At 44.4% G+C, this 26,674-nt stretch overlaps 1 protein-coding gene across 1 annotated transcript in view; it reads right to left on the bottom strand.

The window, feature by feature from the left end:
* Positions 1–26,674, bottom strand: part of rasal1 (RAS protein activator like 1) — a 28,993-nt gene continuing 2,319 nt past the window's right edge. The window contains exons 2-22 of the mRNA XM_019276539.2: positions 17,317–17,670; positions 17,004–17,060; positions 15,325–15,438; positions 14,921–14,982; positions 13,299–13,428; positions 12,731–12,812; positions 12,411–12,551; positions 12,171–12,262; positions 11,375–11,492; positions 11,133–11,286; positions 8,804–8,868; positions 8,565–8,677; positions 7,773–7,965; positions 7,544–7,681; positions 5,863–6,007; positions 5,146–5,318; positions 3,423–3,560; positions 2,954–3,089; positions 2,375–2,495; positions 2,147–2,226; positions 1–2,064 (exon numbers count right to left, since the gene is read on the bottom strand). Coding sequence (XP_019132084.2) covers positions 1,916–2,064; positions 2,147–2,226; positions 2,375–2,495; positions 2,954–3,089; positions 3,423–3,560; positions 5,146–5,318; positions 5,863–6,007; positions 7,544–7,681; positions 7,773–7,965; positions 8,565–8,677; positions 8,804–8,868; positions 11,133–11,286; positions 11,375–11,492; positions 12,171–12,262; positions 12,411–12,551; positions 12,731–12,812; positions 13,299–13,428; positions 14,921–14,982; positions 15,325–15,438; positions 17,004–17,060; positions 17,317–17,381 — 2,466 coding nt within the window. The 5' untranslated portion in view covers positions 17,382–17,670 and the 3' untranslated portion in view covers positions 1–1,915. The remainder of the gene's footprint in view (positions 2,065–2,146; positions 2,227–2,374; positions 2,496–2,953; positions 3,090–3,422; positions 3,561–5,145; positions 5,319–5,862; positions 6,008–7,543; positions 7,682–7,772; positions 7,966–8,564; positions 8,678–8,803; positions 8,869–11,132; positions 11,287–11,374; positions 11,493–12,170; positions 12,263–12,410; positions 12,552–12,730; positions 12,813–13,298; positions 13,429–14,920; positions 14,983–15,324; positions 15,439–17,003; positions 17,061–17,316; positions 17,671–26,674) is intronic.

Below are 26,674 nucleotides of genomic sequence, written 5' to 3'. Positions count from 1 at the left end.
TTTTTTTTTTCAAAATAAAAGCCCTCCTTCAGGGAGTATCAAGATTCACAAGCGACGTCTGATGTTTACTCTGGCTTTTTAAAAAGACAGCGTGACAGATGTGAAGTGGCACGGAGTGCAGCAGATAATCAAAACCCTTCATGAATAACTGATGCATGGATGTAGCCTGTTGATTGTCTAAATATTCCACAGTTTGTCCTCTAAAGGAAAAGACGCTACAGTACCAGAACCAGAACACAATGCAGGCAGCAGCTCTGCAGGGTCAGGCCTGCTGAGGCTCTCTGAGAGGAGATCCCAGATCTGATCTCTGTTACACTCCCTGACCGTCTCTGTTTTAAAGACACTAATCGCTCGACCGGGAAATGGCTTCACAAACAGTTTGTTTGTGTCTCACAGATACGTAAAGAGAAAAAAAAACAGATTTTTGAAGAAGTGATTCAATTTTTTAAAAACTAATTTTGGCATCTCAAACATATCCTGACACCTGTGAGCCGAATGCAGTGGCACCAAAATCTCAAGGAGATGTAAACTTGTGGGAACGCGTCAGTTCTCAACCTCAGTGATATTAAAGACTAATCTTTTATACGTGTGGACAGGTGAATATTACTCCTCCTGGGGCTTTTCATCCTGCTCCTAACCCAGGGCTAAATCTTTGAACCTTCCCAGGGGGAGCTGTGAGCTCCAGACTAAAGGGCCTTTCACTCTGCATATTCTTAGCCCGAGGTAACGTTAAGAGGGCCTTTCGTGCTGCACTTAGCCCAGGGCTGAAAGCACTCCTAGAACATTCTTAGCCCCAAGCTAAGAAAACCTTCATACTGGCACAAAGCAGGCACGTTCTAACCCTAACAGCCTAGGACTTGATTTTGTGGGGTTATCCCCTAAAAATGGACTAAACATGGGGCTAAGTGTGCCAGTGTGAACCTTGCTGCAAAGCCCCAGGCTAAGAAAATCTTCACACTGGCACAAAGCAAAGCCTAGAGCTTGTTGGCCTTGGCTCCAGAGCAGGGTGACCCTCGATTTTGTGGGGTTATCCCCCTAAAAATGGACTAAAGATGGGCTAAAAGGTGCCAGTGTGAAACAGAATGTAAACATTAATCTTAAATCAGAGCTCGTAGAAGTGAAGTGTGGCTCACGTATGTAGCCCTGGATTTCGGATAACCCTGGGTTAAAAAGTCTCAGCCCTGGGCTAAAGTATGAAAATATGACTTAAGGAATGGCTACAGCAGTAAATATGCAAATTACATCAGAACCAAACATTGAAGTTGACTGGCCATAGCACCAAACAAAAGCACGTTATATTTAAAGGGACCAAAAGCAACAATTCAAATCATTTTGCTCACTGTACAGGCAGCGTTAAAACTGTGGCATGTGCACCAGCGTCTCAGAAACCTGTGGTGGTTTGACCTATAATGTTAATGTCACTGCTACATAGCGACCATAGTGCCTCAAATAGAGAATACAAAACGTTGATAAAAGCGATATCAAAACACACCTTACATTCAGGTACTGTAGATTACACTACAACAAGCTCTTTGCATAAAAATGTGCGACCGAGGGTCCTGTACAGTATCTCAAAATATAAAAGCTTCTTTTCACATTTCACAACAAGTGGATGCAGGCCATGCAAGGGATTGCTTGTTATCAACATAAAAAAATATCAAGTCAGATCATGCTTCAAAGTCCCTCGGCCCCTTTTTATCGTCAAGTATCATAATCTCTCCCCGGCGCTGTTGAAGCCGGTGGCACTCAGAGAATACAAAAATATTCAAAGTGGCAGAATTCCCTCTGCTCTTTACAGCGGGAAATGTACTAAAAGGCTGGAAGAGGTTGCACCCTGTGGCCACTATATCCTCCCTGACAAGCAAGAGAGAGAGAGAATACTCGTGTTGGTACAGGATTCCAGTCTGTGTGGAGTCTAGGGATTCAGGATGACCCCGGTGCCGTCCTCCTTTTCTCTGCGCTGGAAGGTGGCATGAGCCTGCTCCAGATCTTCTATCACCGCCAACAGGCGAGCGGCGACGCTCTGACCCGGCTTCATGAGCTGAACGTTGCATTCGGCGCCATCTAAGAGACAAGAGGTGGTGTGCACATGATGAGGACATACGAGCAGAAACAACTCGATACAGTTCAGAAGCTGCAGCCACACCTGGGTGAACGTCAGAGTTGATGCTCTTCTCTTTATTGATGGACGTCTGATCGGCATCGGGGACCTCCAGATGTTTTTTCCTGCAGCATCAGTCAGAAACATGAATCATATGATGACTGACTTTGTCTTTTTAAAGCCAGTTAAGCATTGTCAGCTCCTCTGCTGCTGCAACATAGACCTCTAGTGCTCAGTAAATGAACTGCAGCCAGGCTGAGGATGTTTACAGACCTGAGCTTGTCTCTGCCCTGGAGAAGCTGCTTGTATATGGTCTGAGTCTCTACGTCGGGATCCAGCGGGTCACTCCAGTCACCCAGAGTCACGGCTGAGTGGGTTCTACTGCAGCCTGTAACTGAGAACCAGACTTTCATCGAACAGTGGCGCTCCACGCAGGCAAACATATATATATCCTTCAAATAAGTTTGGAAATCAAACCCTGAACCCCGATATCACCCAAGGTTTAACCTACAGGGATCACATGTCTGTCCAAACACGTAAATGTAATCAAGATAAATGTAATCGGTCAGAGAGAAATCACATTAAGATTCTCAGAGCTTGTTCTCCACTCATGCAACAAAAACACGACAGCTACAAATTGAGAGTTTAGTCATTAAATATGGATCGCCGGGAGCTCGCTCACTCTTCAAAGCCAGCTACAAGTTAGGTAAGAAACGTTGCAGTGTGGATGTAAAGTGCCTGCTGACACGATGCTGTTAATTCCCGATGATCCCACACACTTGTAATCGTTACATATGAGCTGCTTTTCTTCAAACAGGTTGGATGGTGACATCCTGAGTTCTTATAGATTACCAGAACGGTCCGCCTGCAGGCAGCAGGTCCACTTGCCGCTGCGATGAGCCCCCGGGTGGAAAGAGGGCAGCATGCGCTCGTTGTAGATGCTGACCTTCCTGATGGCCGACAGCCACTGGTTCAGCTCATTCACATTCTGTTCAGACAAAAGAACAACACACCGTGAACCACGAGCTTAGTGCGCAATCAGCTATTGATGCAGGTTAATAATGAAACCACTGTTATTTCTTTATTCTTTATTTATTTATCAGTGTTTTATTCGATCTTAACCTTGAGAATCGAGCAAAGTGGATTAAGCTTCCCCTGACGGGCAGGAATTATGTGAGAGGTGTGAACTTTATCAACTTCTGAAGCGTGGCATGCCAGAAAAACTTTGAGGAGCACCGGGTTAAAGAAATAATGCTCCGCCTTTGCCAGAATCAATGAAATAATCTTTGTCAGTGTCTGTCTGGTGTCAGTACCAATGCACCTTGCACTGGATGTACATGGTGTGCAGCTGTCCGTCGTTGTCCTGGGTGATGACCTGCATTACATTCTGCTGCTGAAAGGCATTTTCATCCACCCTCTCCACGGCGCACACACACTGAATCGGCATCGAGGAGCGCACCTGCAACAGTTCAGCCACAAACACCAATTAACACAAGTATGCACAGGCTGGTGATGACGAGTCGTGTTTTCAGGCCTCGGGCGGTTTTAAACTTCGGTTCAAGTGAAATAAAAGTGACGTTTGATCACAGGGCGGATTAACGGAGCGGCGTCTTGATACTGAAATATTTTGCAAGCGTCAGACGGAGCAGAAGGAAGGAAGTGAAGATGAGATCTGCCCGGCAGAAAAGGACACTTTAAAGTGTAAATCAGCCACTTCCAACGGGAGCTCGCTTCACTGAGGCTGGAGTGCTCCAACATTCAGGAAAGGGGGCCTGGACATTGTCTGCAATCTGATTTGCAATGTTAGCATGAATATCCACAGCCTTCAATTACCCATTGCCTTTATTCCAGTCACACAAAGCCGAGACTGGCTCAAAGAGAGAGCTTTTTACTGGGCTCGCTCGCTCTCTCGCTCAGTCTCTGGCTGGTTAATGAGAGGAGATCATTATCACAAGGTTAGGCACCACATGGTAATAACGCTAATGATGTTCTCACAAGGAGATCAACAGATACAATGAAGCGAGCGGAGGACGACTAAAATGTTTCCTCTTTTTACGAGCCAAGTCGATAAACGTCCTTCAAAGGGTGAACGCCGCGGCTCATTCATCTTCAGAAGGGATATATATCAGCCATGAGTCACTTTCACGCGACTTTGATTCAAAGTTCCAAATCTGTTTTTGTATGTACAGTATGACAGAGAGAATCAGTATTTATCTGGCAGACATAACTTTATTTCTTGACCTAGGCGTTAAAAATAATAGAAAACTAACCCTAACGCCTCGCCATCAGGTTAGTCTAACCTGAACCACCTGGGCTTAATCCGGACCCTAACATCTCTTCCACATGTCTGCCTTCTTCCCAGAAGAGTATCCTAAAGCTAACAATGTTTTTGTCTGACCACAGATCTTTACATCTCATCTGTACATCCTCGGACATAACGTCTCCCAGACGGTTGTCCTAATCTTAACCAAGCGAACTACGACATCGAGATAATAAACCAGGGGTGCCCAAACTGTTCCACAAAGGGCCGGTGTGGCTGCAGGTTTTCCGTCCAACCAACCAAGAGCACCCAGTTTGACCACTCAACTCTCTGAAGACTGAGATCAGTTGATTAAATGAGTCAAGTCTGGTGTGCGGCTGTTTGGTTGGAAGGAAAACCTGCAGCCACACCGGCCCTTCGTGGAACAGTTTGGGCACCCCTGTAATAAACCAACTCTGCTTGGTGTGAGGTTATCTGGTTGTTTGCAATGGCCCGTGCACTGCCTTTGGCTCTTTACCCCAAACTGTCTGAGTCGTCGGACAGCACAGGGAGAGCCGGCGCGCTAAATAATAAACCTAAAACTACTTAAAGTAGGTAAACCTTGGGTTTTTCGACGGGGAGTCCATGACCTTTAGGGGATCTTCAGAGGTGCTGCAGGGGGGCTTTGTTTTTCAAATATTCAAATATGACTCATTCATAAAAAGCTTTTTTTTATAATATATGCATGCACGAGGGCCTGAAAACAATAAATAATAAAGCTCCATCCTTCTGGTTCAACACCAACCTGCCAGTCGGGGGTCTTGGCGTAGGACAGCGTCTCGCTCGTCAACCAGAAGTAGCGTTTCTTGAAGGCGAAGCGCGACAGCAGTTGGGGTCCCTCCGCCTTGTGTTTGTGGAGGTACCCCTCTTTAACCGTGACCGACGGCATGAACACGGCCCTCTGCGGCACCTCGGACACTGCAGGGTGAAGTTTCAAACAGACACTGAGCCGTGTAGACACAAGGTGGTGCTGTGACAATAAACAAACAGAGGAGTGTGTGTGTTCATTGTTAAACTGCACTGCGTGTCTTCATTTACAGCGCTTTGTTATGGACGGCGCCTCGGGGCTCCTTCATCGGCCACATGAAGGGCGGCTTCAAAGAGGCGTAACAAGCGTCCACTTCTGTCCAACAAATCCACCTGAAGAGCATTAAATGTCAAACTGGCCTTTAGGAGAAAGGAGTGGGTGTGATGTGCAGAAGGAGGCTGAAACATGAGAAGATGTTTCACAACAACAGCCTCACTGACACATGACGGTAAAGTGTACAAGCGCCTGAGGCTTCTCCCCGCCAGCTCGTTAACCATGTCATCTCTTTTCTAGCCTTCCAGCTCGTTATGAATATTTCACCACTCAGCTACAGTGTTGTTACGCTTCAGCCATGCCAACAGCTGGCCTACGGCTGATCAGCTCAGCGGCGTGACCTCCTGTCGAGTGTTCGTGCTCACTGTTTTCCAGCCTTACCGATGTCATGATCTATGTCGATCAGCTTGTCCAGGAAGTCTTTGACCGAAGCCACACTGCGCAGGATGATGGGGTGAAGAGGCGCCATCCACTGCTCCTTCCCGTGACCCAGCTGAAGGCCCAGGTTCCCGACACTTTGCAACGCCTGGCGACGACAAAGACACAACATCCACTAAACACACACACATCTCCTGCACCGGTCAGATCTGCAGCACCACCGACAGAACTCAGTGTGAGTGACTACATATCTCAAAGTCTGGGATCAAAAGGGTCCCTGAGGCCAAGCATGCTGTGAGGCCCTTTGTCCTGCCCACACCTGGCCTACGGCGAGGGAGGAAGTCCCTCTCCGCACCCCTCTCTGAAGCTCGGCTTTGAACCGCGGCCCGGTTTGCGGCGCACACGGAGGTAAAAATAGCCTGTTCTCTTTCTCTGTAGAGAACCCATGGCAACAGCACTTCAGCACCGCGGACAGCAACCACAGAAGCTACACGTGGGAGAGAGCGCCGAGGTTTCACTTTTCTCCCGATATGTCACCACGACACCCCGCGTTTTCAAAATCATATCCAGGCTGCTCTCGGTCCTAACCCACCAGATGCCTTTCTGGTCTCTCACCACGGTGACTTTATTTTGTAATTTGATCTGAAATGTGAGGAAGTCACACAATGACACTTGGTACTGAAGCACAGAGAGAGAAACTAAATCTGAAACTGAATTTAAAACCTTGCAACTTTTATCATTGAGTCTGACCCTAGCACATTAAAAATATAACTAAATCTGCCAGAGAGTGACTGTTCCTCTCTCTAACCATCACAGAGACACTGATGCATCTATGACCTGCAGAATCGTCTGTTGTGTGGGCGGCTGTGGCTCAGGAGGTCGATCCCCAGCTCCTCCGGTCTGCATGACGAAGTGTCCTTGGGCTAAATGTAAATGTTGTAATGCTCAACTTACTGCTCTCCTCAACAAGAATTTAGATCAACTACAAAACTCAGCTGTTGACGAGTTTCAGATTTTTATAAATGTCTTAATAATCTCAGTCCGACTTATTTATCAGATTTACTTTTAACCTACAAACCCTCGAGGAGCCTCAGCTGGTGAGGTATCATCTTCTCACTGTGGTCTTATATTTATACATATATTTGTTTATATATTTTAATCTGTCACACCATTTTCACTTTTATCTACCTTCTTGGTTAGTCGTCTGTCATTTTATAAATCTTAACCTTTATTTTTGGCTATCTAAATAGTTTATTATGCTTTGTTTATATGAAAAGTGCCATGATTGATTTATTGAGTGATCGCAAACCAGTTCACTACAATAAAACACGGTTAGATGTGCTGTGCATGATCATGAGTTATCATAAATTTCTAACTCCAGCCTCTGGGACGTGAACACAGTTTTTATATCGACATTAAGGTAACTTGAAGTCATTATGTAATCACCTAACGAGGGGAGAAAGTTCAGAGCTCAGTGCTGCGCACGGTGTAAACATCTTCATATTTATTTACTTTACACCTGCAGATTAACATTTCTCAGTGTCGGCTCACAGCATGCAGCCTCATGCTCGGCACATCCACTTCTCTACTGTTTGCACTTAAGTGTGATGTCTGGACATGAATAAATTATTCATAGCGGCGTCTGTGTTTGTCTGTGTCCTCGTTGTTGTGTTGTGAATCGTACCTTGGCCAATAGTAGCAGCGTTCTGCTCGTGCGCGTATCGGCGTGCTGATCCCTCAGCTGGAACAGTTTAGGCGTGAGGATCGCCGGAGCGAAGAAACGCAGGAAGAAGAATCCGCTGATGGCCAGATACTTCACATCCTGTGACAACAACGACGATGACAGGAGAAGCTTACACAACACGTAACAGACACATTAAAGCGGACTGAGAAGGCGTCTGCAGCTGTCTGACCTCATTCTCGGGTTCAGCAAATTGCTCCTCCACTCTCTTGTGTAATTGTTTGAAGGCCACTCTCATGACGGGAGGACACTGATCGACCGAGCCCACGATTGATTCAATGATGCTGGTTAAGTAGCTCTGCAGCATCTCCACGCTGCTGTCCCGCACCTCCGCCTCTGACACCGCACCCTTGAATGAAATCCGTCTGCGTGGAGATCGAAAGATGTTTTTGAGTACACATAATCAGTTAAATGAGACAAAGTAGCAGCTGGTCTGTGGCTGGATCTTCTGAGGATCACAGTCAGTTAAGCCTGCTAATCAAATATACTCTTATCTTCTAACTGATAAGCTCTCGGCTGCTGATTATGGCATCACACGTGTGAGCGTACCAAGTGCTGAATCGTCTGGAGAGTTGTGTAGACAGGAACAAATAAGGTAATAAGGCAGATCCACAGCACGTTAGATCCTGGATGATCTCCCTCCATGTCAGAGATAGACATCTCAGGGGGCTCATAGCAGTTGCCAAGCAACAGCCTTCCCCCTTTTTACAGCCGTGTTTTTTTTTTTTTTGTTTTTCATTTTCTCACATTGATGTTTTCCTCTCAGGGGTGAAGTGTAAAGGAAGTGGGCAGTCTCCCGTGGCAGCTTTTTACCATTTGACTGTTTTAACACACAGATTGTGAACGACACACACACACACACACACACACCTACAAACCTCCCAGACTTCGTCATTTATTCTTCACAGGTGAAGCAGATCTGGGACTATTTTTGGGGTCAGAATATGATGAGATCCAGCTTTACCTTGTGCGGTTCAGATCGATCTTACACGGGTCCAGCTCGATGTACTTCTTCTCATCAAAGATGCGGTTGATGATGGGCTTCAGCACCTCGTGTAAATACAGCATGCCAACAGCCTGACATCAAAACAACACCACGACAACAATGAGAAGACATCTCATCTGCATCTGTACTACACAGGACCTTCAGAGAGAGGGGATGTTCAGGTTAGACATAATCAACGGGAAAAATGATCGACCCACCTTCATGAACTGTTCCATGGCCTTGGAGGAAAGTGAGTTGGATCGAAACAAAGTGTTTGGATCAGCTATGAGAGCAAAACAGAAAAGATTGATATGAGTTCTCCTAAATAATAACATCATTTAACATAAAATGCAACAGTAAATATTATACACTGGTTATCAAACTGTGGTACATGTACCACTGGTGGTACATGTACCACTGGTGGTACGCAACCTCCTTGTAGGTAGCACGTAGCGTGCATCCATGATTAGTTACGTGCAAAAACGGAGGAGGTCATATGAATGCTTCAAAAACTCTGCAATCGTGTGTCACACCGCGGTGAGGTCAAGCTGGGTTTTTGTTCTGTCCCGTCATTTACTGTTTTATTTTGAAATTTACCTGCCCTCTTGTTTCAGGTCACTTGCTCTTCCTCATGTGTCACCGGTCTGATTGTTTCCACCTTGTGTATATATTGTCTGCGTCTCCCTTTGTCCTGTGCCGAAGTGTTTCGTCTTCTGATCGTGCACCTAAGCCAGTTCCAAGTCTTGTCACAGTCCTAGCGTATTTGTTTCCTCCTCGATAGAGTGATTTTGTGTTGTAATTTTCTTAGTCTAGCTTTTTGTTTCTTAGTGCTTAGTTTAGTTGTTTGTTCAGCCTCCCTTGGAGAGATTTCAGTTAATGTTTTGCAGCCTTTGATTTTCCTCCTTGTGAGTGATTTTGATTTTGATAAATTTTTCATAACCAGTTTAGAGTTTTTCTTTAGTTTAGGTCAGTTTTTCATCGCCTGTTTTGTAGCATCACTCTATCGAGAGGTTAAATCTGCTCACTGACACCTCGGCATCTGAGTCCTGTTTTGAGTTCCGGCCTGACATCGTGTAGCACCACCTCATGCTTCTGTTCAGGACTCAACGATAAATTCAGGGTGCACTGTATTTTAACGTCGATCATGATGTTGGTAGTTGGAGAGTCTAATATTTCTGAGGTGGTACGTTTGTTTGACTTTGAGAAAGTCTGACATTGAATTATAACAGCAATGCAGCTGCTTAGATTTCAAAGAAATATGGATATGATCTATCTAAACAACAAGTGAAGTGTTTGATGCAACATCTGACTAATTTGTCCTTATTTGAAAAGAGATGGAGGGTTTTTATTTACTGGACACGTTACAGAATCGACTGAGCTGCATAAATATGACTCTGTTTCACTCGACTGAGCAGTCATCTTTCTCCACGTAGTTTTAAAGAATGAACCACAAAGTCCTTGTCTGATGTTTCTCTGAGGTCAGACGCAGAAATCCCACCAATAAATGTAACGAAGCAACATCTGAGCGTTTGCAGAGACCCTCATCAGGCACATAATGACGCCTGATGAAAATCTCTGCGATTGAAACGTTGCTTCATTAAATTCGTTAGAAGCTATTAATAGTGTGTGTGCGTGTGTGTGTGTGTGTGTGTTTGTGTGTGTGTGTGTGTGTGTGTGCTTTCTGTTCTGTTTGATGTTTGTTTATGAGCCAAGAATTGATCTGCTTCAGAAACACAGAGTCATAACTGAGTGAGGGCAGGCCGACCTTGCTGCAACATCGCTTAAATCCTGACGAGGCGGAGATACAGAAATATCCATGGTGACGGGAGTTGGTTGCCAGGTGAAATATTTTTGGATGTAAACATGAGGACATATGGGGGAAATGTTTCATCACAGCTCTTCTCCTTGTCCTTTACCCCAGTGCCTAACTTTAAAATGCCTGGCTGCCTGCAGCATCTATTCCTGATCAAGCAGTCACTGTTCGGATCATGTGGAGTTGCTATGGAAACTTAGGCACTATGCTTATTATCTCAAACTACACCAACAGAACCTAAAGACCAGAGCGCACAACTCTGTGTGAATTTGCAATGGGGCTGCAGTGCGGAGGCAAAAACGTGACTAATACAGACCACAGAGGAGAAAAAAGGGCCGCTGGGTGAGTAAATAATTGGCATCGGGGTAGTAAATATAGTGCTTGTAGACTCGAACTGCCCACACACAGACCGTGAATGTTCAGAGACTTTAATGTCGAATCAGAGTTAAACAGAAGCAGCCCTCAGAAGGTCTGTGGAGACCAGAGCAATGACAGCAAACATGTCCCGGTCTCTGACTAACACAAACATGACTAACAGAGACAGAGTTAGGTCTTACGCACACTGAGCATTGTGTAATCACAGTGATTACATGATAAATGTTTTGAGCAGGCGTTAATGGTGCAAAAATTAAAACAATAGCTCGCTATCTGACGAGATTACATCATGAATACACTCGATTAAACTCTAAACTACAAGTCAGAGCGCAAGGATTCAGATTTCTGCACGATCTTACTGGTGTGGTTGACCTCCCGGGTGTTGAGGTAATCCAGGAACGGCACCACGAGGCCCTGACCCAGGTAGATCTTCACCAGGGTCATTGCCACGTCCTGCCGGCTCTCGACCGTGGTCACCTCCTCCAGCATGGTCAGAGCGCTGCTGTCCTCCACCTGGGGAGAGGAGGAGACACGACGGACAAACACGATGAACCAGGTGGAGTCGAGAGAAGAGCGGATTAGTTCGAGTGAGCAAACTGACCTCTGTGGGGGAGATGACCGACTCCACCAGGAGGTGAATGAGAGGCTGATAGTACACAGACGGCAAGATCCGATCCTCAACCAAACGCACCTTCAGGCGTAGAGCTCCGAGCTTTCCACTACAGGAAAATACAAAAATTTAGAGATTTTCTGCACGTCTTGATCTTGTAATGAGGTGTGCCACCATGAGGTGTAATGAGGTGTGCCACCATTAAAATAAACCTGGAGAGAAGAGATTTTTCAATTTCGTGTAATCGAGGACACTTTCTCTGAAGATCGTGCATCGAAACTCACAGAGGACGTGTGTGAAGTCCACAGAAATGATTGCACGTTGTATTATTAGCGATGTCAGGAGTCCTTGTGGTCAAGAAAAGTGTAAAAGAGTTCTGTTCACGCTGCTTTTCACAAACCAACAGTTGTAAGAGATCGTCCCAGAGGGAAATCTCTGCAGTCACGTTACTTCTTGTGAATTTAGGTCTCTGTATAATCAATATAAACCCTTTAACTGTGAGTCATTTCCCCAATAATCCCCTGAGATTCACTTTTCTCTGACACTACCCATTAGCGCTTCACTCAGCTTTCCTTATTCTAAAATTATCCCGAGGAGCAGATGCTGGATTCACCTGTGAATGTTCACTGAGATGCATTAAAGAAAGAATGCACAGAGGGGAGCAAACACTTCCCTGGAGTGTGTCTTCAGACACTGAATGCTGCTCGGTTTGATTCAAAAGAAAATGCTTGTCTCAGTTGATACAAACTCACCACATTGTACAAACAAGCACACCCATATTCCTCACCCAGCGTCAACCTCATTGTTCCCCAAGGGCAGCAAACGAAACCAACCCTCTAACAGAGGTGTCTTGTGCAAACAGGCGAAAGGGATTTCCACCTGTGGAAATAAAGAACAAACAAGGATGCAACGTCAGAGAAATAACTTCATACGACGGGACTGTACTGTACTTTCATGTGGAGTTTATTTTGTCGTGATCACAGCGTGAAATCTTGTGAAATGTGAGATATTGTTATAACATCCTCACCTTTCCCAAAAAGTCATTCTTGCCCACCATGTCCCAGTCCCAGACCTCCACGGTGACAGTTCCCTCCTCACTCAGCTCCTCTGGGTCCAGCTCCAGCTCCAGGGTCTCCCCCCAGTGAGGGAAACGGGTCTTCTTGATAATCTAAAACCCAACACGACAGGCTGATCTCTCTCTCCCTTTCTCCACTACACCTCACAACACTAATATGAGACAGCATGACAAGCATTCAGACTATCAAACAAGCCATTAGGTACAATGGGAGAACTTCTGGCGCCACTGAAACGGATACAAACTGTATGTGCATGCACATAAGAGCTCACCGAGGTCTCTGCGCTGTGGTTGTTGAAAATAACTCGTGCAAATGGATCCGAGGTTCCAGAAATGTCTCTGGGAGCCAAGTCTCTGCAGACAAAGACAAACAGAGCTGATCAATACGCTGAAATGCTCCAACAAGCTCCTGTTACCTGTTCTGTAAATTCAATTAGTCAGTGAAGGGGGGAGAAAAAAAACTACTACTACTTTCCACTTGACCTTATTCTTTCAAAGTGAATTCACATTCAGCCGAGCATGTCTGAATAACACAGTGTCAAGCCCTGATTGACATGCTCATTAGAGGGAGACTGCAGCGTGGGACGCACAGATGGGGCAGCGAGCGGTGCGATAGTGGCAGTGTGACTCAGGAGGGGAGTGTGGAGGCCTGCGGGGTGACGGTGATAAGATTTCAGCTCAGAGACAGCGATAACGCCGCCAGGTCTCAGCTCCGGAAAGTCGACTTCGCTTTAATCTTTTTTAAAACGACACATAAGATATACGACGGTGAAACTGCGTCCACTCGAATGATCGTTGTCTCGGAATGAGCTCATTTTCAGGATTGAAACTCATAGTTACCTGGCTTCAATGACTTGACACCGCAGGCTGATCCTCTCTGTATCTTTCAGCAGCTCCAGGCTCAGATGGATCTCTCCCTGGACTTCTTCATCAGGGTCGACCCTGGTCAGGTTCACCCAGCTGTCTAGTCCTAAAACAGAGAGATACAAAGTAAGAAAGGACACTAAGCACAGAAACTAAGGATGGAACTCATATTTCATCGATTAATGTAACTAATGTAATGTAACTGACTCAGTATCTGTCTTTAAGAGAGAGGCGACACTATGCATGAAACATACCCTGGTAAACGAGAAATTAGAGATATCCTGTGGCAGAGATCAAACATTTAGTCGATTAATCGATTAGTCGATCGACAGAAAAATAATCTGCAACTATTTTTCAGTTGTGAGGATTTGCAAATACCCAATCACGGTACGGAGCGACAAGGACATGTTGGTGTAGAGATAAGTACTACTCACAGGGGACCAAGTGACAGTTCTAGAGGGACGTCCCTGATCTGGTAGGAACCGGTAGGACAACAACAGGCGGGAAAAGTTTGAATCTCCCCGAGCCAGGCAACATAACATACGTCTGTAGGTGGGTGCAGAACCGAAGAATTCTCTTGGGCCGCCGTGTTCTGGATCATGTGAAAAGGTTCCAATGTGCAGGCTCCCGTCAGGAGGGTCTAATTATTTAACTAATTATCATCTTTATGTATTTGGGTTAGGACTGCAGCAGTACACTGACACCATGGTACCATGTGGTATGTAAACTGGTTATCATACTGTCTACATTTGTTTATCTACAGTATCAAGTTCTACTGTATGAGTAATGAGTAACGTGGAATTATAATGAAGCCATTGTTCCCTTTTGTTTACATTACTAACCGGATAACGTTCATTGAAACTGATGATAATAAGAATACTTGTGCAATAACTACTATGATACTGAGGCTGTTATCAAGCCTAATTTGGACAAGTACAGATTTCAAAATTTTGTGCTAAAATGCTGCCAAATACAAGTCAAAGCTGCAGTACAGTCGTTGATAATTACATTCAAGATGTTTTATTACTTCAGAAATATCTGCAGAGGCCAGACTGTGAGAAGACTCCTGTGAAGGAGTCTGACTCAGTGCCACCACGCAGCAATGAATCACATGAGCGAAGGTCGCGTCGGGTGGCCCTCGAATGAGCGAGAGAGCAGCATCAGTATGCAGCAAACGTATCCCGGTAAACACTTTGAGCGATCTAATAAAACTACAACATCATCACGACATCGCATATTTTAAACGCTGCGCGTCTGGCCAAGACGGTGCAGAGGGCGCTGGAGTTCATGCTGAGGTAAACACTCATTTCTTAAATGCGTCTGAAAGAGAGCCAGACGTTAAAAGGTTTGAAGCCGTTTGAAATGCTTCGGTTGTTCTCCTTCTTTCACTTTACAACGCACGATGAAAACACATGGCCGAGCACCAGGAGTCAGCGTGAATGCTGATTTCACTGCCCCAAATGTAAGAAAATCAAATTAAATGTGTGAGAGACCTCGAAGAAACATTCCCAGAGTCTAAAAGAAGCGACTCCGCTCCATCACACGGACCTTTGACTGAAGCCATGTGTGCTTAACCTCTGAGCTTTGCTCAGTCGTACCTTTAGACTGAGATCCGATGGCATCTTTACTCAGAGTTATCTTTCCGATAACGTCATCGTGCCTGTAGAAAACAAAGAGATAATCAGTGAGAAGTGAGTGAAAAACCCATCAGAGCTGTCTGACCTCGCTGTTAATGAGATAACTTTCAAACCGGCTGGTCAGAGGACTCGTGGTCACGAGAAGAGGAGGCAGAAAAACAACCTTTAATCACTCAACCCGGCAACCATCTGCCTCACGATGTTTGTTTATTCAGAACTGTACACGAGGTCTTAACCCTGAATGCATCAACTCAGGAGCCAAGTTAGGAAAACACTCACGACTCGGAGGACTACAAATCAACATGTCATGTCAGGAAGTTATGGAAGCCGCTTCGAGGCGACTTCACGATGACAGCAAATGTTACCCGATCGTGTCCTCGTCCATGACGTGGAAGGAGAGTGAGTGGAACCCCATCGGGAGGTGCAGCGTGTACTCCTCACCCCAGAACGGATTAAGGTTCTTCCAGACGGTGGCAGTCCTGGAAAGAGGAGAGGTTTAACAGCACCTTATGGAGACTAATATGCATAAATGCATGCTGGAGTAATGGCAGGATGATTGTAAATGTGTCAGCAGCACTTACACACTTTGTACATGTGATTACAAGATGAAGAATCACTGCTCTACATCAATTTCTGGATATATTGTTTCATAAAGGCTGCAGCTTACAATTCATTTCATCATCATCTCATGGTTTGGTTCATAATAAAGGTGAAAAATGTTGATCAAACCTATAAGGTGACGTCCTCAGATGTCTTTTGTTTTGTCCAGAACCCAAACATATTCAGTTTACTGTCATAGAGGGCTAAAAAACAGAAAATATTCACATCTGAGGAGCTAAAATCAGAGAATTTGGCCCCTTTTCTCTTTAAAAAAAAAAAGACTCAGAATGATTAATCGATTAGTCGCTGCAGCTCTAGTCCATAACTCATAGCACACTGAATGCCTGGTCTCTGATCCATAATTCCTGATTTAAATCAACATTTTTATACGGTTTTATTGATGCAAGCTCTATGTATCATAGAGGTTTATATTCCTTAAAGAGAGGTACATGTTCAGGTATAAATACCAATCATACAGGTGAAAATATGCCAAAGAATCCTGTGTTTTTGTAATAAACGCTTCTGTTCCTCTGAGTGTACTGTACTCATTATTTCCCACCACAATCTAACAGCCACATCACCCGTGGACATCACACTCGAGGAGTCAGTTGGCCAGTAACACCACAAGTACAAGATAATTAGTGAGAGTGTCAGCGGTGAATCATTGTGCTGTTTTCCCTCATGATGCCAGATGGAACAATAGCGGCTGAATTCAACCCCCGTTCCTGTTTTGTGAACTGTAAATAACTGCACAGCAGCTACAGGAAACAGCTTCTTTTATTGAAATACTTCAGAGGGTTCAAACATCTCTGCTTTTGCACTCAAACACCTCACGCTCCCAGCGTTCTCCTTGCTTACACCAGGAGCTCCCTGCAATAATTGATGCATCCTCTCCATGGTTACCTGCTGGGTGTTCTCAAGGCCAGCCCAGTATCATGTTCTCTGCGTTGGAGGGGCCACGCTGTGGGCACCACCACCACCATCCAACACCACCCTGATCATACACGCTCCACCACTGGTTTTACATGTGAAGAATAGCGGCAGCACAGCCAGAAACTCACCTTTAATGCAAATATATCTCAGCTGTTCGAGTGAAACATATTCATATACACTCATATTGTTAAACAGCTCTGCTGGAAATGTTGTGTGCCTTAATTTAGATATGTAAACATCTCAGTTATTTGTCACCTTTTGAGGAACCAGTTAAGATTCTGGGGAACTATTTTAATTAAAGCATGACCAGCTGTAGATCATACTATATTTATACATATAACCTGCAGATGTGTTCGTCTATGTGTAACCAACTGTTTCAAAAACTTGCCACTCCTGTACTGACCAGTGTTTGTACTGATTCGTTGCTGCAAGTATAAAGCTTATTGAAAAGACAACAGGCTGCATAAAAACAATGCTCATATTATGCATTTATAACCAAGGAGGAACTCACCTGGCCACAACTTCATTGTCAACTTTTACAATGCAGTATGGGTCACTGGTCCCGGAGCTTAAGGTGACAGAAAAAAAGGTGAGACGTGTTAGCACAGTTCATTTACCTGCAGGGTTATTTAAATATGTGCACTTTACTTCAGATGAGGTCAGTACAGGTGAGTCTCGCCTTAAATTCCTTTAACACGTTTACAGGACACGCAGAATATAATATAATATAACTTTCTTCTTATCTGATTAAGATGGTAAATTGTTTTTAAACGTTGCTCATAATATTCAGAGACTTGAGCACATGCCATTCAGGAATTACTCACACGTCTTTGGCGGGGAGGTTCCGTCCCTCGACAATCCTGAAATACAGAGACGTGTTTTTGGCCATATTTTAACGAGTGAGTTATTAATCCAGTTCCTCCTATGTTCCCATGCGCGCTCTTATAAACAGTGCTCTTCCCCTCCGAGTTTGCTTCATTTCATGGCACCTTCAGCGCGTGACGGCGCACAGCCCACCAGTAGCGCGCGACACAGGCGCGCATGCATGCATCCAGCCCCCATCAGCACGAGCTGCAGGTGAAGCTGCGCGGACACGGGGGACACGGAGGGGCCAGCAGATCTGGGTTTTCCTGACGTTGTCCTTAATATTCCTTTTAAATGTATGACAAACGTCCACCCTGAAATAAACATGATACTGCATTTATTTATTTGACATTGTTCACATCGTTCCTCTATTAAATAAATAAATAAATTATTATTATTATTATTTATTTATAACCCCCCTTAAATGTTTGCCATCCTGATAAAACTGATAAAAACGCGCCACCTGGTGAATATATTAGAGTACTGCTGCCACGCGTCATTACAGACTAGTGATGGGAAGTTCGGCTCTTTTTAGGGAGTCAGATCATTTGACTCTTTCTGCTCCCCAACGGCTCTTCATTTTAACTTCAACTTTATTTATTTATTTACATAGCACCTTTCATACAGAATTGTAGCCCAAAGTGCTTCACAGAGCAGAGTAAAAACAGAAATAGACAACAACTAACAGTTTTTAAGGTAGCAGAGAGCAGTTGCATGAAAAACTAGAGATTAGAAGAAAAGTAAAAAAGCAGTTGCATGAAAAACTAGAGATTAGAAGAAAAGTAAAAAAATATAAACCTACAACAGCGAAACAAATAAGAAGAAAAATTAAGACCTATAGGGTACAAAGCAGAATTTAAGAACAGTTGCAGTAAAAAATAAATAAGACCTGTGCAGTGAATAAGCAACAGATATAAAAGTAACAAGGAGTAATCAGGACATAAAAAACTCAGCAGTGAATGGCACCTTAGGTAAAAACCAGCCTGTTCCAGAGATGGGGGCCTTGTATAATTCAGCCAAACTCTAGCATGCATTGCCAAATGTATCACTTAAATTATTCAATACATTCTTGGTACTGAAGTATTAAAAAGTAAAAAACAAAAACATTTTCTAATATAAATAAATAGCTGTAGCCAATTGTTTTCATTGCATTTACAGCACTTAACGGCTGATGGACAGGAGCCAGCTCTCATCGCTCACTTTCGTTCGGTCCAGTACGTGAGCCACTGAGTCATAGTAGAAAAAAAGAAGCAGCATTTGGACCCATTTTTAAAATTTTGAAAACACAAAGGCAATAGCTGTCCTTTTTTTAAAAAAATTATAGGTGTTAGATTCCTGAGGGTGTAGTTGTTTGACTTTGAGAAAGTCTGACATTGAATTATAACAGCGATGCAGCGCTTAGATTTAAAAATAGGATGGATATGATCTATCTAAAAACAAGTGAAGTGTTTGATGCAACATCTGTCGACATTTGTCCTTATTTGAAAAGAGATGGAGGGTTTTTTATTTACTGACACGTTACAAGAAGTCGACTGAGCTGCATAAATATGACTCGTGTTTCACTCGACTGAGCAGTCATCTTTCTCCACGTAGTTTTTAAGAATGACCACAAAGTCCTGGTTTGATGTTTCTCTGAGGGCAGACGCAGAAATCCCACCAATAAATGTAACGAAGCAACATTGAGCGTTTGCCAGAGACCTCCATCAGGCACATAATGACGCCTGATGAAAACTCTGCGATTGAAAACGTTGCTTCATTAAATCGTTAGAAGCATTAATAGTGTGGTGTGTTGTGTGGTGTGTGGTGTGTGTGTGTGTGTGTGTGTTGTGTGTGCTTTCTGTTCTGTTTTGATGTTTGTTTTGAGCCAAGATTGAGCTGCTTCAGAAACACAGAGTCATAACGAGTGAGGGCAGGCCCGACCTTGCTTGCAACATCGCTAAATCTGACGAGGCGGAGATACAGAAATATCCATGGGGACGGGGTGGTTGCCAGGTGAAAATTTTTGGGTAAACATGAGGACATATGGGGGAAAGGTGTTGTCATCACGGCTCTTTTCTCCTTTTCTTTACCCCAGTGCCTAACTTAAAAGTCCTGGCTGCCTGCAGCAATCTATTCCTGATCAAGGAGCAGTCACTGTCGGATTATGTGGAGTTGCTATGGAAAACTTAGGCACTATGCTTATATCTCAAACTACACCAACAGAACCTAAAAACCGGAGCGCACACTCTGTGTGAGTTGCAATGGGGCTGCAGTGCGGAGGCAAAAACGTGACAATACAGACCAAGAGGAGAAAAAAGGGCCACCCTGGGTGAGTAAATTAATTGGCATCGGGGTAGTAAAGATAGTGCTTGTTAGACTTGAACTGCCCACAACCAGCCGTGAATGTTCAAGAACTTAATGTCGAATCAGAGTTATAGAAGCAGCCCCAGAAGGTCTGTGGAGACCAGAGCAATGACAGCAAACATGCCATGTCCCGTCTCGACTAACACAAACATGATAACAGAGACAGAGTTAGGTCTTACGCACACTGAGCATTGTGTAATCACAGTGATTACATGATAAATGTTTTTGAGCAGGGCGGTAATGTTGCAAAAATAAAACAATAGCTCGCTATCTGACGAGATACTCATGAATACACTCGATTAAACAAACTACAAGTCAGAGCGCAAGGATTCAGATTTCTGCTCGATCTACTGGTGGTGGTTGACCTCCCGGGTGTTGAGGAAATCCAGGAACGGCACCCACGAGGCCCTGACCCAGGTAGATCTCACCAGGGTCATTGCCACGCCTGCCGCGCTCTCACCGTGGTCACCTCCTCCAGCATGGCAGAGCGCTGCTGTCCCCACCTGGGGAGAGGAGGAACACGACGGACAAACACGTAGAACCAGGTGGAGCGAGAGAAGAGCGGATTAGTTCGAGTGAGCAAACTGACCTCTGTGGGGAGATGACCGACTCCACCAGGAGGTGAATGAGAGGCTGATAGTACAACAGACGGCAAGATCCGATCCTCAACCAAACGCAACCTTCAGGCGTAGAGCTCGAGCTTTCCACTAAACAGGAAAATACAAAAATTTAGAGATTTTCTGCACGTCTTGACTTGTAATGAGGTAGCCACCATTAAAATAACCTGGAGAGAAGGATTTTTTCATTTTTGTGTATCGAGGACACTTTCTCTGAAGATCGTGCATCGAACTCACAGAGGAGTGTGTGAAGTCCCAAGAAATGATTGCACGTTTTATATTAGTTAGCGATGTTAGGAGTCCTTGTGGTCAAGAAAAGTGTAAAAGAGTTCTGTTCACCTGCTTTTCACAAACCAAACAACAGATCTCCCCAGAGGGAAATACTCTGCAGTCACGTTACTCTTCTTGTGAATTTAGGTCTCTGTATAATCAATATAAACCTTTAACTGTGAGTCATTTCCCCAATAATCCCCTGAGTTCACTTTTCTCGACACTACCTTTACGCTTCACTCAGCTTTCCGTTCTAAAATTATCCCGAGGCAGATGCTGGATATTCACCTGTGAATGTTCACTGAGAGCATTAAAGAAAGAATGCACAGAGGGGAGCAAACACTTCCCTGGAGTGTGTCTTCAGACACTGATGCTGCTCGGTTTGATTCAAAAGAAAATGCTTGTCTCAGTTAATACAAACTCACCACATTGTACAAACAAGCACACCCATATTCCCACCAGCGTCAACCTCATTGTTCCCCAAGGGCAGCAAACGAAACCACCCTCTAACAGAGTGTCTTGTGCAAACAGGCGAAAGGGATTTCCACCTGTGGAAATAAGAACAAACAAGGATGCAACGTCAGAGAAATAACTTCATACGACGGGACCGTACTGTACTTTCATGTGGAGTTTATTTTGTCGTGATCAAGCGTGAAATCTGTGAAATGTGAGATATTGTTATAACATCCTCACCTTTCCCAAAAAGTCATTCTTGCCCACCATGGTCCCAGGTCCCAGACCCTCCACGGTGACAGTTCCCTCCTCACTCAGCTCCTCTGGGTCCAGCTCCAGCTCCAGGGTCCTCCCCCCAGTGAGGGAAACGGGTCTTCTTGATAATCTAAAACCCAACACGACAGGCTGATCTCTCTCTCCTTCTCCACCTACACCACAACACTAAATGAGACAAAGCAAGCCAGACTATCAAACAAGCCTTAGGTACAATGGGAGAACTTCTGGCGCCACTGAATGGATACAAACTGTACGTGCATGCACATAAGAGCTCACGAGGTCTCTGCGCTGTGGTTGTTGAAAATAACGTGCAAATGGATCCGAGGTTCCAGAAATGTCTCTGGGAGCCAAGTCTCGCAGACCAAAGACAAAACAGAGCTGATCAATACGCTGAAATGCTCCAACAAGCTCCTGTACCTGTTCTGTAAATTCAAATTAGTCAGGAAGGGGGGAGAAAAAAAAAACTACTACTACTTTCCACTTGACCTTATTCTTTCAAAGTGAATTCACATTCAGCCGATCAGTCGGAATAACACAGTGTCAAGCCCTGATTGACATGCTATTAGAGGGAGACTGCAGCGTGGGACGCACAGATGGGGCAGCGAGCGGTGCGATAGTGGCAGTGTGACTCAGGAGGGGAGTGTGGAGGCCTGCGGGGTGACGGTGATAAGATTCAGCTCAGAGACAGCGATAACGCCGCAAGGTCTCAGCTCCGGAAAGTCGACTTTCGCTTTAATCTTTTTTTAAAACGACACATAAGATATACGACGGTGAAACCGCGTCCATCGAATGATCGTTGTCTCGGAATGAGCTCATTTTCAGGATTGAAACTCATAGTCCGGCTTCAATGACTGAACCGCAGGCTGATCCTCTCTGTATCTTTCAGAGCTCCAGGCTCAGATGGATCTCTCCCTGGACTTCTTCATCAGGGTCGACCCGGTCAGTTCACCCAGCTGTCTAGTCCTAAAACAGAGAGATACAAGTAAGAAAGGACACTAAGCACAGAAACTAAGGATGGAACTCATATTTCATCGATTAATGTAACTAATGTAATGTAACTGACTCAGTATCGCCATGCAGCAATGAATCACATGTGTAAAGGCCGTGACAGGCGGTCTTTAAGAGAGAGGCGACACTATGCATGAACATACCTGGTAAACGAGAAATTAGAGATATCCTGTGGACAACATTTAGTCGATTAATCGATTAGTCGATCGACAGAAAAATAATCTGCAAACCGTATTTTTCAGTTGTGAGGATTTGCATAATAGCCCAATCACGGTACGGAGCGACAAGGACATGTTGGTGTAGAGATAAGTACTACTCACAGGGGACCAAGTCACAGTTTCTAGAGGGACGCCCCTGACTGGTAGGAACCGGTAGACACAACAGGCGAGAAAAGTTTGAATCGCCCAGAGCCGGCAACATAACATACGTCTGTAGGTGGGTGCAGAACCGAGACGGTCCAATGTGCAGGCCTCCCGTCAGAGGGTCTAATTATTTAAACTAATTATCACTTTATGTATTTGGGTTAGGACTGCAGCAGTCATACTGACACCAGTACCATGTGGTATGTAAACTGGTTCATACTGTCTACATTTGTTATCTACAGTACAATTCTACTGTATGAGTAATGTGGAATTATAATGAAGCCATTGTTCCCTTTTGTTTACATTACAACCGGATAACGTTCATTGAAACTGATGATAATAAGAAAAACTTGTGCAATAACTACTGATACTGAGGCTGTTATCAAGCCTAATTTATGGACAGATTTAAAATTTTGTGCAAAAATGCTGCCAAATACAAGTCAAACCTGCAGTACAGTCGTTGATAATTACATTTCAGTCATATTAATTCAAGATGTTTTATTACTCAGAAATATCTGCAGAGGCCAGACTGTGAGAAGACTCCTGTGAAGGAGTCTGACTCAGTGCCACCCACGCAGCAGAATCACATGAGCGAAGGTCGCGTCGGGTGGCCCTCGAATGAGCGAGAGAGCGCATCAGTAGGCAGCAAACGTATCCCGGAAACACTTTGAGCGATCTAATAAAACTACAACATCATCACGACATCGCATATTTTAAACGCTGGCGTCTGGCCAAACGGTGCAGAGGGCGCTGGAGTTCATGCTGAGGTAAACACTCATTTCTTAAATGCGTCTGAAAGAGAGCCAGACGTTAAAAGGTTTGAACGCCGTTTGAAATGCTTCGGTTGTTCTCCTCTTTCACTTCACTAATCACACAACGCACGATGAAAACACAGGACGAGCACCAGGAGTCAGCGTGAATGCTGATTTCACTGCCCCAAATGTAAGAAAATCAAATTAAATGTGTGAGAGACCTCGAAGAAACATTCCCAGAGTCTAAAAGAAGCGACTCCGCTCCATCACACGGACCTTTGACTGAAGCCATGTGTGCTTAACCTCTGAGCTGTGCGTCGTACCTTAGACTGAGATCCGATGGCATCTTTACTCAGAGTTATCTTTCCGATAACGTCATCGTGCCTGTAGAAAAAAAAAGATATAGTGAGAAGTGACTGAAAAAACCCATCAGAGCTGTCTGACCTCGCTGTTAATGAGATAACTTTCAAACGGCTGGTCAGAGGACTCGTTGTCACGAGAAGAGGAGGCAGAAAACAACCTTTAATCACTCAACCCGCAACCATCTGCCTCACGATGTTTGTTTATTCAGAACTGTACACGAGGTCTTAACCTGAATGCATCAACTCAGGAGCCAAGTAGGAAAACACTCACGACTCGGAGGACTACAAATCAACATGTCATGTCAGGAGTTATGGAAGCCGCTTCGAGGCGACTTCACGATGACAGCAAACGTTACCCGATCGTGTCCTCGTCCATGACGTGGAAGGAGAGTGAGTGGAACCCCATCGGGAGGTGCAGCGTGTACTCCTCACCCCAGAACGGATTAAGGTTCTTCCAGACGGTGGCAGTCCTGGAAAGAGGAGAGGTTTAAACAGCACCTTATGGAGACTAATATGCATGAATGCATGCAGGAGTAAGGCAGGATGATTGTCAGCAGCACTTACACACTTTGTACATGTGATTACAAGATGAAGAATCACTGCTCTACACATCAATTTACATGGATTTAGCTTGATATTGTTTTCTTAAAGGCTGCAGCTTACAATTCATTTCAATCACATCTCATGGTTTGGTCCATAAAAAAGGTGAAAAAAGTTGATCAAACCTATAAGGTGACGTCCTCAATGTCTTTTGTTTTGTCCAGAACCCAAACATACAGTTTACTGTCATAGAGGGCTAAAAAACAGAAAATATTCACATCTGAGGAGCTAAAATCAGAGAATTTGGCCCCTTTTTCTTTAAAAAAAATGAACTCAGAATGATTAATCGATTAGTCGTGCAGCTCTAGTCCATAACCATAGCACACTGAATGCCTGGTCTCTGATCCATAATTCCTGATTAAATCAACATTTTTTACGTTTTTATTGATGCAAGCCTATGTATCAGGAGGTTTTATTCCTTAAAGAGAGGTACATGTTCAGGTATAAATACCAACATACAGGTGAAAAATGCCAAAGAATCCTGTGTTTTTGTAATAAACGCTTCTGCTCCTCAGAGTGTACTGTACTCATTATTTCCCACCACAACTAACAGCCACATCACCCGTGGACATCACACGCGAGAGTCAGTTGGCCAGTAACACCACAAGTACAAGATAATTAGTGAGAGTGTCAGCGGTGAATCATTGTGCTGTTTTCCCTCATGATGCCAGATGGAACAATAGCGGCTGAATTCAACCCCCGTTCCTGTTTTCTGAACTGTAAATAACTGCACAGCAGCCACAGGAAACAGCTTCTTTTATTGAAATACTTCAGAGGGTTCAAACACTTGCTTTTGCACTCAGACACCTCCCGCTCCCAGCGTTCTCCTCGCTTACACCAGGAGCTCCCTGCAATAATTGATGCATCCTCTCCATGGTTACCTGCTGGGTGTTCTCAAGGCCAGCACGTATCATGTTCTCTGCGTGGAGGGGCCACGCTGTGGGCACCACCACCACCATCCAACACACCCTGATCATACACGCTCCACCACTGGTTTTACATGTGAAGATAGCGGCAGCACAGCCAGAAACTCACCTTTAATGCAAATATATCTCAACAATATTCATATACACTCATATTGTTAAACAGCTCTGCTGGAAAGTTGTGTGCCTTAATTTAGATATGTAAACATCTCAGTTATTTGAATGTCACCTTTTGAGGAACCAGTTAAGATTCTGGGGAACTATTTTAATTAAAGCATGACCAGCTGTAGATCATACTATATTTATACATGTAACCTGCAGATGTGTTTGTCTATGTGTAACCAACGTTTCAAAAACTTGCCACTCCTGTACTGACCAGTGTTTGTACTGATTCTGCTGCAGTATAAAGCTTATTGAAAAGAAACAGGCTGCATAAAAACAATGCTCATATTATGCATTTATTACCAAGGAGGAACTCACCTGGCCACAACTTCATTGTCAACTTTTACAATGCAGTATGGGTCACTGGTTCCGGAGCTTAAGGTGACAGGAAAAAAAAGGTGAGACGTGTTAGCACAGTTCATTTACCTGCAGGGTTATTTAAATATGTGCACTTTACTTCAGATGAGGTCAGTACAGGGTCTCGCCTTAAATTCCTTTACACACGTTTACAGGACATGCAGAATATAATATAATATAACTTTCTTCTCATCTGATTAAGAGGGTAAATTGTTTTAAACGTTGCACATAATATTCAGAGACTTGAGCACATGCATTCAGGAATTACTCACACGTCTTTGGCGGGGAGGTTCCGTCCCTCGACAATCCTGAAATACAGAGACGTGTTTTTGGCCATATTTTAACGAGTGAGTTATTAACCAGTTCCTCCTATGTTCCCATGCGCGCTCTTATAAACAGTCCTCTTCCCCTCCGAGTTTGCTTCATTTCATGGCACCTTCAGCGCGTGACGGCGCCAAGCCCACCAGTAGCGCGCGACACAGGCGCGCATGCATGCATCCAGCCCCCATCAGCACGAGCTGCAGGTGAAACTGTGGACCAGGGGGACACGGGGGGGGCAGCAGATCTGGGTTTTCCTGACGTTGTCCTTCTAATATTCCTTTAAATGTATACAAAGTCCACCCTGAAATAAACATGATACTGCATTTATTTAGACATGTTCACAATCTGTTCCTTATTAAATAAATAAATAAATTATTATTATTATTATTTATTTATAACCCCCCTTAAATGTTTGCTCATCCTGATAAAACTGATAAAAACGCGCCACCTGGTGAATATATTAGAGTACTGCTGCCACGCGTCATTACAGACTAGTGATGGGAAGTTCGGCT

The sequence above is a fragment of the Larimichthys crocea genome, chromosome III (assembly GCF_000972845.2).
Source record: "Larimichthys crocea isolate SSNF chromosome III, L_crocea_2.0, whole genome shotgun sequence".
Lineage (NCBI taxonomy): Eukaryota > Metazoa > Chordata > Actinopteri > Sciaenidae > Larimichthys > Larimichthys crocea.
The sequence above is the reverse complement of the archived record's forward strand: the minus strand, read 5'-3'. Positions and strand labels throughout refer to the sequence as shown.